Here is a 14,479-nt window from a genome sequence, read left to right on the forward strand (position 1 = left end):
AAATAAATAAAAAAAACTAAAAATAATTGAACAATGAGCGTCTACTTCACATTTTTTGATAAGTCAATGAAAATTGAAATTGCTTAACAAAAAATAAAAAAATGTCAATCCGATGATAATACAAAATTATGAAAGAAATATTACAGACACCTATGTTTAAACACATTCTCACTTTCACAACTAGGCTTGAAAAATCTATTCAACACCATCACACCACTAGGGCAAAGACACTGAGATACCAAAACTCCATTGTGTGCATGATTTACACAAAGCAGTTTTCCACAATTACCATTATTCACTTTACAATCTAGAAAGCGAGTAAAAATATTATTAAATTTCATTAACAGGCAGATTTAAGCCGATTAAGATTTATATTCAGACCGATTTAGAGATTCCTCTTGCTTTATCATTTTTTACGGTTGTAATTAGGAATGGGACGGATCCAAGATTTTGGGATCCGTGGATCCGGATCCGAATCTCGACGATAGATCCGGACGGATCCGAATCCGGATCCATGTTGTATGCGGTCATAAAACTAAATAAGCTGTTTCTCTGACGAACCAAAGAAATATTTTTTATTCGTATTTGTATCAAGTTAATTGTAATATTAGTTATATTAAACACAGTAACAAATAGCATTATTCATTATAATTTATTAAAATAAAAATTTTCACAATCAATAAAGTGGAAGTTTAATATTACATTATTCACTAATCAATCAGATAGTTTTATTCTAGGCAAATTAACTTTCAAAAATGTTAACATTTCAACATTATCCATTAACAACCGATGGCGACCTTTTGTAATCCCCGATGAGACCTTGAATATTCTTTCTATGCACACAGTGCAAGGTGGTGGCGTTAAGTATTTTTTGGCTATTTTTGATAACAGAGGATACTGATTGCGGCAGTGGTTCCAAAATATTAATGGATCTTTATCATGGGAAATTAAAGTTTCTTTCAAATATTTTTCAATTGTTGTCCTTGGTCCATCCATTTTTTCATTTTGTGAATTGTGTGATTGACCAGCAATAACATTATAGGATGACCACAAGCTTCCATCATCTGGCATTAATTTTATTTTTTTGCTGGTTGCTCAATTTCAGTAGGCCCAACAGCATCAGTTTCAAGTTGCCTATATTCTTGAATAAGATTATCTGTCGCAATGAATTTCTTTCAGGAAAAATTTGTCCTTAAATCGCGGGTCTAACATTGTTGCCAGTGCATATAATTTATTTTCACCAAAATTATTAAATCTTTTTCGCATCTCATCCAATAAAACTGCTTTTAATGTTAGGACACCAGCCTCACATGTATTTTCTTGTAGTTTGGTTTCTATCAATTTTATAATCGGAATGACCATTGAAATTGAAACACTTTCACCGCTTATCGCATTAGTAGCTTCAGCAAATGGTGAGAGGACAGTGATGCATTTTTCCATTAATTGCCATTCAGTTGGTGTTAATGACACCGGTAAATCATTTTCACTGCCATATTCAATTATTGCTCTTTTTTGTTCTCGCAGGCGTTCCAGCATGGAAAGACACGTATTCCATCTGGTTGGCTCTTCTTGAATAATACAATGTTGAGGTAACTGGAGATCTTTTTGTAATTCTTTTAATCTACTCTTTGCTGAAGGCGAATGTTTGAACTGGCCCACAAGCTTTTTTGAATGTGTTATCATATCTGATATTGACTTTTGAGTAAACAGACCTTCTTGCACAATTAGATGAAGACCATGTGCAAAACATGTTATACTAGGTAGGTCAGCATCTTTCATTGCCTTGACCATGTTGGTGCCACCATCACGAACAACTAAAAAAATTTTCTGCATGGGTAAACACCATTGCTCAAGAACAACATTAAAAATCTGTAAAATTTTAATGGCTGTATGTCTTGAGTGCATTGGTGCAACATTCAAGACAAACATTTTCCTTTCGTATGATGTGGTTAACCAATGTGCAGTTATCCCAAAGTAGGATTCTGTTGACTTTGATGTGTAGATGTCCATCGAAAGAACTACATCCTCTGCATCATTCATCTGTCGTTTGATTTCTTCGGTAATGGACTCCTGTTAGAAATTGCAAGTTGAAGTTCAGATAAGTACATTCTAATAACAAATAACATAACGTCATTTTAAAAAAATTATTTGGCTTAAATTAGAATTTAAAAATTTTATATACAGGATAGAATTTTAAAAAAATAAATTATAAAATTTTGTTGAAATTGAAATACTTTTAATTTTGGTAACATCTTTTCTGTTATATACCGTCGACATGGGAGAACATACTTCGGAATAGCAATTGAACAAAAATGATTAAAACCTTCGTCTTCCACTATACTCAAAGGTTGCATGTCTATTGCAATCATTCTAATTAGCGCAGTAGTTATGGCCTTAGACTGTGGATTATCTGCACTCCACTTATCAGACCTTTGAAAACCTGCAACTATTCCTTCTTGGCGAAGCTGAGTTTGTCCATCAGTAAAAGTTGAAGGCTTTGTTGTTGTCACTTTTTCACTCTCCTTTTGCTGAAGATTTCGAAATTTTTCAAAATGCTTGGTACGAAGATGTTTACGCATAGATGATGTACCACAGTCATTTACATCTTTTGCGCCGCGTGATAAAGTTATAGCACAGGTATTGCATCTAACTTTTGTACCATTTTCCAATACTGAAAAATATTCCCAAACCAAACTTTTTTTTTGTTTGGAATCCATCCTTTACGTTCACGTTACGTCAAGTTAATAAATTACCTACAAATGTGCGCACACCTCAAACGAATTCTAAATGGCGGATCGAAATCCAAAGATACTTCATATAGGTGTTTAATTAATCCATGATATAGCATAGCATGAAGCTGAATTTCTAAAATAAAAAAGTTTTTATTTTTAAAATGTGCAATAATGGATTATAAAGTTTACAAAAAATCAAATTTTTGTTTTGAATGTTAAATTTGTAGAGGTGCAAAACGAATCTCAAAAACATCAGTTTTCATAACTTTAAATGATTATTACGTAATCAATGTTGATATTTAGATTCACTTTTTCTCTCAATCGATAAAATTTTCTCGCCGCTTAAGTTGATTTTGGACCCGTAAAACGCCGAATCCTCAATTTAGGATCCGCGGATCCGAATCTTTTCCGAATCCCTGGATTCGGATCCGAATCCGGATTCGGAACCGACGCATTCCTAGTTGTAATAGCAAGAGCAAGTTTGGTAATATTTATGAAACATTTTAAAAAGCAAAAAGAATAATATAATATAACATCAACAATAAACAAGAACAAACAAAAACAACAACAATAATTATAATGATTAATTAAAATTTGAAAATTTGAGTTTTTTAGTATTCTAGTCCCATCTCAATTTCTTTAGAAACTACTCCGTCTTTCAAACTTAAGTTGAATTTGACGGGATAATCATATATATTTAATTTTGTTAAATATATATGATTTTATAAATATGTACACAACCTTGAATATGTATAACTATAATTGAGCTATTTGTAATTGTACATGGAGTTTTTTTGTTACTTGTGCATAAATCCTGAGTACTTTCAAAAGTATCGTGTTTATAATTAAGATATTAATAGATGAAAACATATCAAGACATTTTTGATAAGATAACATCATAATCATCACGGTGTCGGAGTCGATTGAAAAATATCCGACTCCAGCCTCTCAAAAAATTTCCACTCCCAACTCCGAGAAAAACTTTTCAAGTTTTGCATGACCTTTTACCTTATTATCACTGCCAAATAAACAAATACTTAATAAAACACTAAAAATCGGTCGATGTAATTGATTTTATTAGTAAAATAACTTTATATTTATGTTTTAAAAAATACTGGAAAAAATAGTTATTTTTTTTAGAATTTATTTTCGGTGTTAAATATAATTGCATATCGCTACACGATCTTTAAAAAAATTTTGAGAATAAAAAATTTTGGGCGGCGTGATGGCCTTGTAGTTAAGGTCGCAAGTTAAGGTTAAGGTCGCTGTCTGGCAGTCACCGGGTTCGAATATAACAATGAATAACCATGCTTATCATAAGCATTGTGTGTAATGCGTCGTTGAGCATGTATTTCCGTTATCATTGATATGTGTTGGTTTCTCTAAACTTTTGGAGAGTGTAGTAGACTAGTAGACTTTTTTTAATAAATATAATTTTTTTTTAAATTTATAATATTTTCCAAAGTCGAATGTAAAATTTTCAGACTCGGACAAAAATTTCAGACCCCGACTGACTCCGACCGACTCCAACTTTGGCCCTCTGTTGGTCACATCATAATTACACTTCGATTACATTTGGCTGTTGGCATATCAATCCGCAAGCTTTTACATTTTAAATGTGTTCATGTTATTAATAATTCGTGTTGCATTTGCACCCAGCATGAAATATTGCTCAGCTCGGTAAATTTATTACAATATTTCCTTCTATTTGAATTTAGCTTATATCGCTTTTTTCATTTCCACTTCCCGTCACGTGATTCCCTATTTCTTAAAATTCTTATTCCCGTAAATATTTTAATCAAATCTTATGGGAATTTCAAAATTCCTTTTCCGATGCTCATTTTTCAATCAATTCAATCAATCAATCAATTGGCTTATAAAGCGCTATTTCTGCGATGTTCAACAGCGCTCCTCAATGAATTTTGAAAGCAGATGGATCTTGAGATCCGTTCTGAACTTCGCAAGAGATGGAGAAGTAGTCAAAGAAGTAAGTAGAGAGTTCCAGAGAAAAGGACCAGAAAAAGCAAAAGCAGATTTGGCTAAAGAGTGTTTAACACGAGTTAAGAAAAAGCGAGAACAAGAAGACGATCTAAAACCGGGGCGTTTAGGTTCAATTAATATATCTGATAAATACTTAGGAAATAATTTAGATTGAGACTTATACATAAACGTGCAAATTTTAAAAATTATTCTATTTTTTATAAGTAGCCAGTGCAAGAGAACAAGATATGGAGATATATGAGAAAAGAAAGGGACACGAGCAACTAGACGAGCAGCAAAGTTAAAAGCTTGTAGAGTATAGAGCCAGGAAGACCATAGTAGAGCGAGTTACAATAATCAATCCTAGATAAGACTAACGAAGTAACAAGAAGGAGAAAAGTAAGATCATCAAGAAAAGGCAAAAGTTTTTTTATTCTACGTAGATGAAAGTAAGAGCTTCTAGCATAACTATTAATCTGAGAAGAGAGAGACACAGTAGAATTAAGAATCAAAGATAAAACATAGACTACGAAACTTATGAGAGACATCAAGAATTTTAGAATCAGGTAAGATAATAAGAGGAATAGTAATAGAGTGTTTAGATTTATTAAAACAAATTAATTCAAACTTAGAAGGATTAAGTTTGAGTCAGACCAAGCGATAATTGAAGAAAGACATAGAGATAGATTATGAAGAACACTATTGAGATTAGATGGAGGAAAAGAAGTATAAATGTGAGAATCATCAGCATATAGTGGACTAGAGAAAGAAAAGTTATTAATAATACGAGGTAGTTCAGAAGTATAGAGTATAAATAGAAGAGGGCCAAGGATAGAACCCTGAGGTACCCCGAAAGTAAGAGTAGAGAGGAGTTAGTAGTAGAATTATTGAGAACAACAGAAGAAAAACGATTACAGAGATAAGAAGAAAACCAAGATAGACAAGAATCAGTAATATTAAAAGAAACATGAAGCAGTCTCAAGAGAATAGTATGATCAACAGTATCAAAAGCCGAGGAAAAGCAAGAAGAAGAGTAAGATTACTATTGTCACTAGAGAGAAGGATATCATTGTATATTTTGAGTTTCAGTACCGTGAGCAGGTCTGAAACCAGATTGAGATACAGGTAGCAAGGAGTTAAAGTTTAAATAGGATGACAGTTGATTAAAAACTACTTTTTCTATTATTTTAAAGATGAAAGTAATATTAGTAACAGGTCTATAATTAAAGAGGTAGGATCTAAAGATGAGTTTTTAAGAAAAGGAATAACAATAAAATTCTTATAAGAAGTAGGAAATTTGGAGGTGGAAAGAGATAAATTAACTAACTTGAGAATGATTGGATAAAATATTGAAGAGTAAATTAGAAGGAAGTAGATCTAGAGAACAGGTTGTAGATGACATAGAATTAATAATTTTAGTAAGTTCTAGAAGATTTATTGGAGTAAATACAGAAAAAGATTCAGTAGTAAGTTTAGTAAAGTTATGAGAAGAAAAATTAGATGTTCTTAAAGAAGTAATTTTACTTACAAAAAAGTCATGAAACTGTTGAACAGAAAAAGATGAGTGAGAGGATTTCTTATGAAGAAGTTTAGATAGAACAGATCACCTATTTTTAGATGTTGAGGCAGATGTTATAAAATTTCTAAGAAAAGTAGAGTGTTTAGAGAATAGTAAATATTTATAATTAATCAATTCAGATTTATAGATAGAATAAAGAGAGTTAGATGGATTTAACCTATAGGCTTTCTCCAGTCTTCTAACACTTTTCTTGGCTACTACACAAACATAATCAAACCAAGGAGCCATACGAGAATAGAGCCTATAAGTAAAAGATTCAAGAAGAATAAGCTTATCAAGAATAGAAAGAATGTAGATATTAAAAGCATAGACAAAATCATCAACATCAGAAAATAAGGTAGTATCAAAAACAGTTTCAGTAAGAAATTGAAGAAAAGTATCTTTATTAGGAGAAGACCAGCATCTTTAAGAAATAGACATAGATAAATTTGAAGGAAGAAAATCTAATATAAAAAACAGATTCAATAAGGAGGTGATCAGAATAAGGAACAGAGCTAGCAGAGATATTAATAGGCTTAGAAAAAGATGAAGCTATAATAAAATCAATAGTGTCACCAGAAGTATGGGTAGGAAAAGAACAATATTGTGTTAAGTTAAAAAGAGACAAAATATCATTAAATCTACGAGTGTAAGAACATGATAAATTATTGAAGTGCAAGTTGAAGTCACCAGAGATGTAGAAAGGAATACTATGCAAAGATGAAAAAATGCAAAGATGAAAAAAGACGACAATTGGTTTTTGATTGGTTTTCACATTGATATTATTTTTAAAAATCAAGATAAAACAGAATATTGTCTGGCAAATAGTTTATCAGAAAAGCGTTTTAAGGTGGAACAGCCATGATAAAGTCCTGTTTCTATTTCACTGTTAATTTTAGTGATTTTATGACATTTAAAAAATTTTTGCAAAAAAATTTAATGGCTATAAATTCTGAATCATGAGCTGAGGCATGAATTTGCAAGATATTTTTTGTTGAAAATAAATTTGACAATTTTTAATAAATTCCTCATTTCGATTATAAGTTTATTATTGTTATATATATTTGAATAAATTATATTGTTTACGTAATGCTAAAAAATGCTAGCTTGAAATCTTTGCCAAATGGTTTCACTGGGTTTATAACTTTAGTTCAATTTAAAGAAATCACAAGATACCTCGCACATCACAAGATTGGCCCATGTATCCGTTTAAACATTGTCCTGGTCTACACGGGTCGATCGACTGCTTATTCAAACAAAAATGGGTTTTTTTTGTATCCTCGTTAATGTCCAAATAAGAATTGACTGTTGAAGAAAAAACAAGAAAATATTTTTATATGATCTAATTAAACATTATTTTTTGTAACCTCTATATAAAATTGTCAATATTTAAGCGCACTATGTATACCTAATTTGTCTGTATATTTATTTGAAAGACGATTATTTAATTTTAGTTTCCAGTTATTTTTTTTAAATGCAACTGAGCAAACTTTCAATCAATCAATCGATCAATCGATCGATCAGTCGATCAATCAATCAACCAGTCAGTCAGTCGGTCGGTATATTGGTCGGTGTCGGTCGGTCAGTCTGTCAATTAAAAAACAAAAAAATAATCAAAATGATTAACGAAAACTTTTTAAAAATTAAAATATTTTAAAAGGCAGTAATTGCAATCAGACATATACTAAAATGTAAATTGAAACGGTATTAATTTAAAAATAAAACCCCTGTAGACAGCATACGCATCGAATTGCTTCTTAACACAATTTTCCGCGGAAACTTGATCAGCCACAAACGTGGTGTTGCTACAATAACATTCAGTAAGACCCTGAATGTTTTCAAAAAATTAATATCAATGACAAAAAGTTAAATTTATTTTATTTAAGTGAAGGAATGGCCTTCTTTTCAAACATAATAAAAACCATTTTTTAAAACAATAAAAATAATTTAACAGTTCAAAAGTTATATAAACTAAGATTAAAAAATTCTCTTATTTCTAAAAATAACTTCAACAACCCGCATTAATTGTCACAGCCTTAGGCAGTCGGAGGTCTTTAGCGAAAAAAATTTTGTGGTTTAAAAACTGTACACCAGAAAATTTTACATATTTCAATAAATTTCAGTCTGAATAAATAACACGTGCATAAATAACACATAACCTATGCATAAAGCTATTAATCTAAAAAACAGTTATATAAAAATAATTCTCCAATATATGATTTCTAAAAAAAGAGGTTTTATTCTGAAATAGAATTACAATTACAAGAATTTTTACCTTTGCGTTTGTTTAGTCGTCGAATGATAAAATTTTATTCTATGAGAGATTTCGATGCTGACGCATGAACAATTGTATATTATGGAAACATTAATTTGTTTGCATATTTATCAAAATCGAGATTATTGAAATCAAATGTAGAAATTAGTTGATATGCCTCCCTCAAATTGTCGAAGTCTTTTTTTGATGTTTTTGGTTATCAATAAACACTCATAAACCACAATAAATATTCAGAGTAGATGTTTTTCATTAAATTTGATAAAGTTCTGTTATTTTTTACTTAATTTTTATATTTTTGTTTCAGGCCCCTAAAAATCCTAGGGCTAAGGTGGCTACCTAGTTTGCTATGCATAAGGTCGGCCCTGATTGTCATGAGACAAACAAGGCATACTCATGAATTGTATATTCCACCCCAATTTATTCTCCCGTTTATGCATTTGCTATCGCTTTAGGATTATATGGAATGCAATGCCATTTAACATATATGCCCGTCAAGCATGACAATCTCAAATCAGCCTGGCTATATGAGATCAGAAAAAAGGTAGGTACTAAATATGCTTAAATGCATGAAATAAATCAATTAAAAAAGAATCAAAATTAAAAAATCTTTATGAAATGAATTTATTAATAAACTATAAAAATCTAATAGTTGTAAAATTTTGATAAATTTGTTCATTGAAACTAAAGAATGAGACCAGAGTCTAAAGCGCACTAAATCAATGAGGTTTTGCAAATTATGCTGTTTTTCCTGCGTTATTTCAAACCCCCACAGAAACCCTTCAAAATATTTTTGTAATCATAATTCGAAACAACATTACAGTTAGGAACGTTTCTTAATGATTGTTATTATAGCTTTCGGCGGCATCATGGCTTACTTTATTTACTAAAAATCCAACAAGCAATGCATATGATTGATAAAAGGAGGCTGGCTAAAACCTCGTCAAAAAGAAAATGAAAAACAACTCACTCTTTAGTAGGTTTAAGGATGTTTAATGATTATAAGTGATTAATCTTGTTTTGCTTTGCAATGACTGGGTTTGGATGCAGAAAATGTTCTACGTATCACGTACACAACGTTTGCCCTTACTACGTCAAAAGCAAATAAGTGCCTATAAGCACATATTTTCAACGTTTATCAAGAACACAAAGCAACAGGCATTTGTTAAACACATTTAATCATTTCAAATAATTATTTATTTTTAATTAAAAATTATTGAAAAATTATTTGCAACTCTGAACGTGAACAAGTTTAACAAATTTGATAGAGTGACATATTTGATTGTTTCGGTATATATACCATAATGAAATTTTAGTCTTTTGTAACTATAAAGAGCGTTGTTGCAAAAAATGATTTCTTTTTCATGTGGAGTCACTACAAATTGTAAAATTTAGAAATTGTCATCAAATCATCATTCCACTAACCCTCGTGCCAAAAAATGTGTAAAGGGAAGAGAAACACAGCGCTCTGCATTCAAGGTCAACGAGACCTGGTTCATCATGTTCATATTCAAACGTTGCGAGTTTGTAGCATCCAAGCAAAGAAGAAAAATTTAAAGATTCTATGGAAATTAAAAAAAAGGGTGGTAATCATTATGATTGTAAATTTAGTACTCTAACTCTTAACAATTGTACAATAGCAACAATAGTACAAACAGCTTAAGACCGTATTATAATATAATACTGTAACTCTAAGGTTGTTAGTTTAGAAGAAACAAATTTTGAACATTAATCTTCTTGAAACAGAGGCAATAATATAATATAACTGATAAAATGAAAACAAAAAAAGAGCAAGTTTCACAAAATATTATTTACATGAATTATATTATTTTTTAAACCAAAGTTAAATTTTAAAAACAAATCTTAAAATAAGTAGAAGAAGTTTACATTACATTGAAGATCAAATTAAACACAATTGAGTAAGTACAATATACTATTAAGATGTGAGATATTTTTATCGCTATAAAACAAATTTAATTTAGCATTGTTACAACTGTCACAAAATATTCGCTAGAGGCGCTACTATTCCTAAGAACGCATACATTTCGAAGACAGCGAGATATATGGGACGTTCGAAAAGCGTCGATAAGACTGGCATACAAAAACGTGCAGGACATCGAATAGCGATTGTTAGTGTCGAAAGCGATATTTGATATTCGACTCTGCGTTGCATTTTTATCGTATTTGCGATGTAAGTTAAGGAGTTCCGATTCGGAGAGCAATAGTTTCTGAACGTTAATTTGATAGTTTCTTAACGTTAATTTTATCAACTGATTATTGATTAAATGATTAACATTAGTTATTGATTTGTAAATAAATAAAACGGTAGTTTAAAAGTTATTTCGTGTCACTATTCTCCATTAGGATAATACGAACCCGTCGACTACCGGGCAGTTATAACTGTATTAAAAATTGCTAATGATGGAGCATTATTAACATCTTCCGGCAACCCGTCCCGGGCGCTGACAACTTCATTCGAAGAGAAATAATTTCTACAGTAATTTTGCCTCTGGTATTATATTGACATTAGGTCGACGGCTCATCTCTGGACAAATCGCAAAGTCCACAAGTCTGTGTATTTTCCAGTAGGCCTTAAATCAAAATTAATTCACCTCTGGTTCTACAAAGTTTAAGAAATAGAAGGTTGAGTATTTTATTTTTGAATTATAGTCCAAATTTTTACATGACCGTGGGCTTTTTGTTTCTTTTTTCTGAAATTTTTCCAATTTTTTTATCAGACCCTTTTTGTATGAATATAAATCAGCTGAAGACTTATGGAAACAGATAAACGCTGACAGGCAATTACAATTTCTGGCATTAATTCCCAACATACAGTTATATTTTAATTCTGTTTATTTGTGTAATTTTTTATATGATAGCTTAATTTGATTTCATTACCTTGTTTTAAATTGGAGTTAACGTGTTTGTATGTATGTTTGTATTTTCGTTTGTTTATTATTTATTTTTTTGCTTGTTTGCATGTTTGTTTGTTTTTTCATTCGTTCTTTCGTTCCTTCGTTTGTTTGTCTGTTTGTTTGTTTTGGATTTAATATTAGACAAACGAAGAAAAAGTATATGAAAAAATACAATACAAGACCAATATTCCAAATGGTATATTTTGGATATATTTGCAGAACACTAGCTAACAGATTAATTAAAACTGTACTATCGAGTAAGAAAATTAGAAAAAAAACTTTTTTATGACCTGTACGAATGTAAATAATATAAAAATGAAAAAAACTAAAGTCAAAAAAATATTTTGAAAATCTACAAAGAATTGTGCGCATTCGACGTTTCCATAAGGAATTGAAATTGTGCATTGATTGATTTGTCGCTATTTTGCTGATGATATTTTATTAAAAAATTTTTTTCCACACTAATTTGTGGAGTTATAACAATCAAATTTGTTATCATTAAGATAACTACAACCATTACTTTGCGGTTAGTTATTATCAACTTGTTTTTCGTTATAATAACGAAAAAATTGATTCAATGTATATAAGGAAAATGACAATCAATCAGTAATAAATACTGGCGACGCAACCAATATCATCATCATCACCGTTGTCATCATCAATCAAACTTGAATACACAGAGAAGAACCCACTGCCGCCACACATTTGTTCGACTCCGCAAATTACATTGCACATTTTAGGAATAGCTGCGTTATTCACATCCACAGAACATGTGCATGTCGATACGTTATCTTCAGACTTCTGTTAATTATTGATATAATAAGACAGTAAAATTATAAAAAATTGATTGAGTAAAATAGATAGTTAAATGAAAAACAAATAAAAATAATCTTACGTGCAGGGCATAAAATTTTGTGTTGCAGAAATCTGAACAGTGTTTGACAGTTTTAAATGGAGTTGATGTTAATGCTAAAACATGTGCAAAGCATCCGTAATAACTGTTGTTCCACAACTCTTAATTTTTATATCAAAATCAAATATTTTTATAATCATAACGATAAAAATTTCGTATAAATTTGAGATCTTTTGTATTAATTTGTTATTAAAAAGATTTAAAATAGTTTGCAATTATTTTTATTCTTTTTAGAAATCAAATTCTGGCAAACGCAAAAATTGCTTAATTATGCAAAAAAATGATACAACAAGAAAAGAGAAGAGTATTAGAACGACAAAAAAAAGAAACCAGGAAAGAATATAAAATTAAAACAATACTGAAAAGACATTTTAAAAAAAGTATGAAATACACAAAAAAATATTAAACAGAATTGGAAAAAATTAATAGTGAAAATTTTAATTTAAAAAACTATCATAAAAATAATCAAGTAATAAAAACAATCAAATTTCTATACAATCAGTGCTAATAACCGTAAAAGTTTTGATTTAATAGCAGTTTGTCACGGAAAGGTACACACTTAATTACTATGACCGCGTCCAATAATTCCTCTGTGCAACTTTCAGGGCAATTGCCATTGTTTAAGCTACAATCTTAGGTAAACATATCAGCGGTATTAAGTGTTTTGAAAAAAGTGTCAATTAAAACGGACTAAACTAAAACAAAAAAAAATAATAATAAAAATTATTAACTTTGTTAAAACTGAAATGTAAAAACTATTGATTTTTATCAAACTAATAAAAAATTTAATTACCTACTGTATAAGCTTCCAATTCATTAGCGGCAATTAATTTTTGTTTACCATCTAAAATTTTTTCGCTTGGTTGCAGTATTACATACTTTGAAATTAATCTGAAATCAGAACAAGTGACTTTCATTGGTAAGCCAAAAGGTAAAGCCCTGGAAGGCCCTTCACCACAAAGGTTATATGGTTTTTTTATATGCTGATTAGGATGTACTTCAAACGTTCTATTTAGTCCCACGATGAAATTGTTAAGAAGCCCAATTTCTAAAAATCGCAATCATTAGGAGTTTTTAATATAATGTTTGATTTAACTTGTATTTTACTTTTAATGTATGTTTTCAGTTTAAAAAAAATATTTGTATGCTTTTTAGTGAAAAAATATGTATGTTTAATTTTTTCAGTCATGGAATAGTTTTTTTTTAAAACTTCTTAACCGGTTTAGTATAATTTGTTGACCTATTTTGACAAAATCCCGTTTTGGTTCTTTCGCTAGAATCTTAAATATATTAGCCGATATGTTACCCACTCCTGCTTTGTTTATCTTCATTTCTTTTATAGCCGTTAGAACTTTTTCATTTAGCAAATTTGTCATTTATCCTTTGGCATCTCCTCATTCTTATTACATTCAAGCGCTGCTACAAAAAACCATTCCTTTGTATATTTTTCAAACGTTTTTTAATTTTACTTTAATCGCTTAATAGCACTCCGTTCTTATCTTTAATTAAAAAAATATAGTAGCTTTAAAAGTAAGAATTGCTATAAATATAACCTCCAAATTTTGTTTTTTTAGATTTTTTACCCTTTTATAGGTCTTATAATTTTTGTTTTCTTTCTGCCACCAGTGTTTTTTTTGCTTTTTCTGTCGCTCCACATAATTTGTTGTTTTTTCGATAGTATTAATTTTTGTTAATAATATTTTCAATGAATATTCTTTTGTAACCATTGTTAATTAGCATGCTGGTTATCCGTATTAGTTCAGCTACTCTATCCTCTGGTTCTGTAGAATGTGTGAAGGCTCGATTCACAAATGATGAGACCGTGCTTGTTTGGTAAGCTTCGCTGCATTCACTCCGTCCATTCAAACAAAATCATTTATTACTTATTTTAGTAAAAACGAAAGTTTTGAATTTGTTGTTGATATTTTGTATTGAGCTATCAAGGATGGGTAGTTTGTTTTCCACCGAAAAAGCTTTTATGTAAAGGTATATATAAAAAATGCTGTTTAAAATTTGTTTGAAACTTTATTATTAATTTGAATAAATTGAATAATATATCGATAAAATAATTGTACGAAAAATTGAAAAACTTAGTTACAAACTCAACAA

General features: G+C 30.0%; 1 protein-coding gene across 1 annotated transcript; it reads right to left on the reverse strand.

Annotated features, from left to right (window-relative positions):
- Positions 1 to 7,435: 7,435 nt before the first annotated feature.
- HELRODRAFT_183156 (hypothetical protein) lies at positions 7,436 to 13,701 on the reverse strand (the record flags this gene model as incomplete). Its single annotated transcript, XM_009012195.1, has 9 exons — positions 7,436 to 7,575; positions 7,996 to 8,098; positions 9,968 to 10,104; positions 10,566 to 10,770; positions 11,155 to 11,390; positions 12,126 to 12,258; positions 12,353 to 12,471; positions 13,164 to 13,418; positions 13,611 to 13,701. 9 exons carry the CDS (start codon positions 13,699 to 13,701, stop codon positions 7,436 to 7,438), a joined length of 1,419 nt encoding a protein of 472 aa, XP_009010443.1.
- Between the last annotated feature and the right edge of the window lie 778 nt (positions 13,702 to 14,479).

This window comes from Helobdella robusta, assembly GCF_000326865.2.
Source record: "Helobdella robusta unplaced genomic scaffold HELROscaffold_100, whole genome shotgun sequence".
Taxonomy (NCBI): domain Eukaryota; kingdom Metazoa; phylum Annelida; class Clitellata; order Rhynchobdellida; family Glossiphoniidae; genus Helobdella; species Helobdella robusta.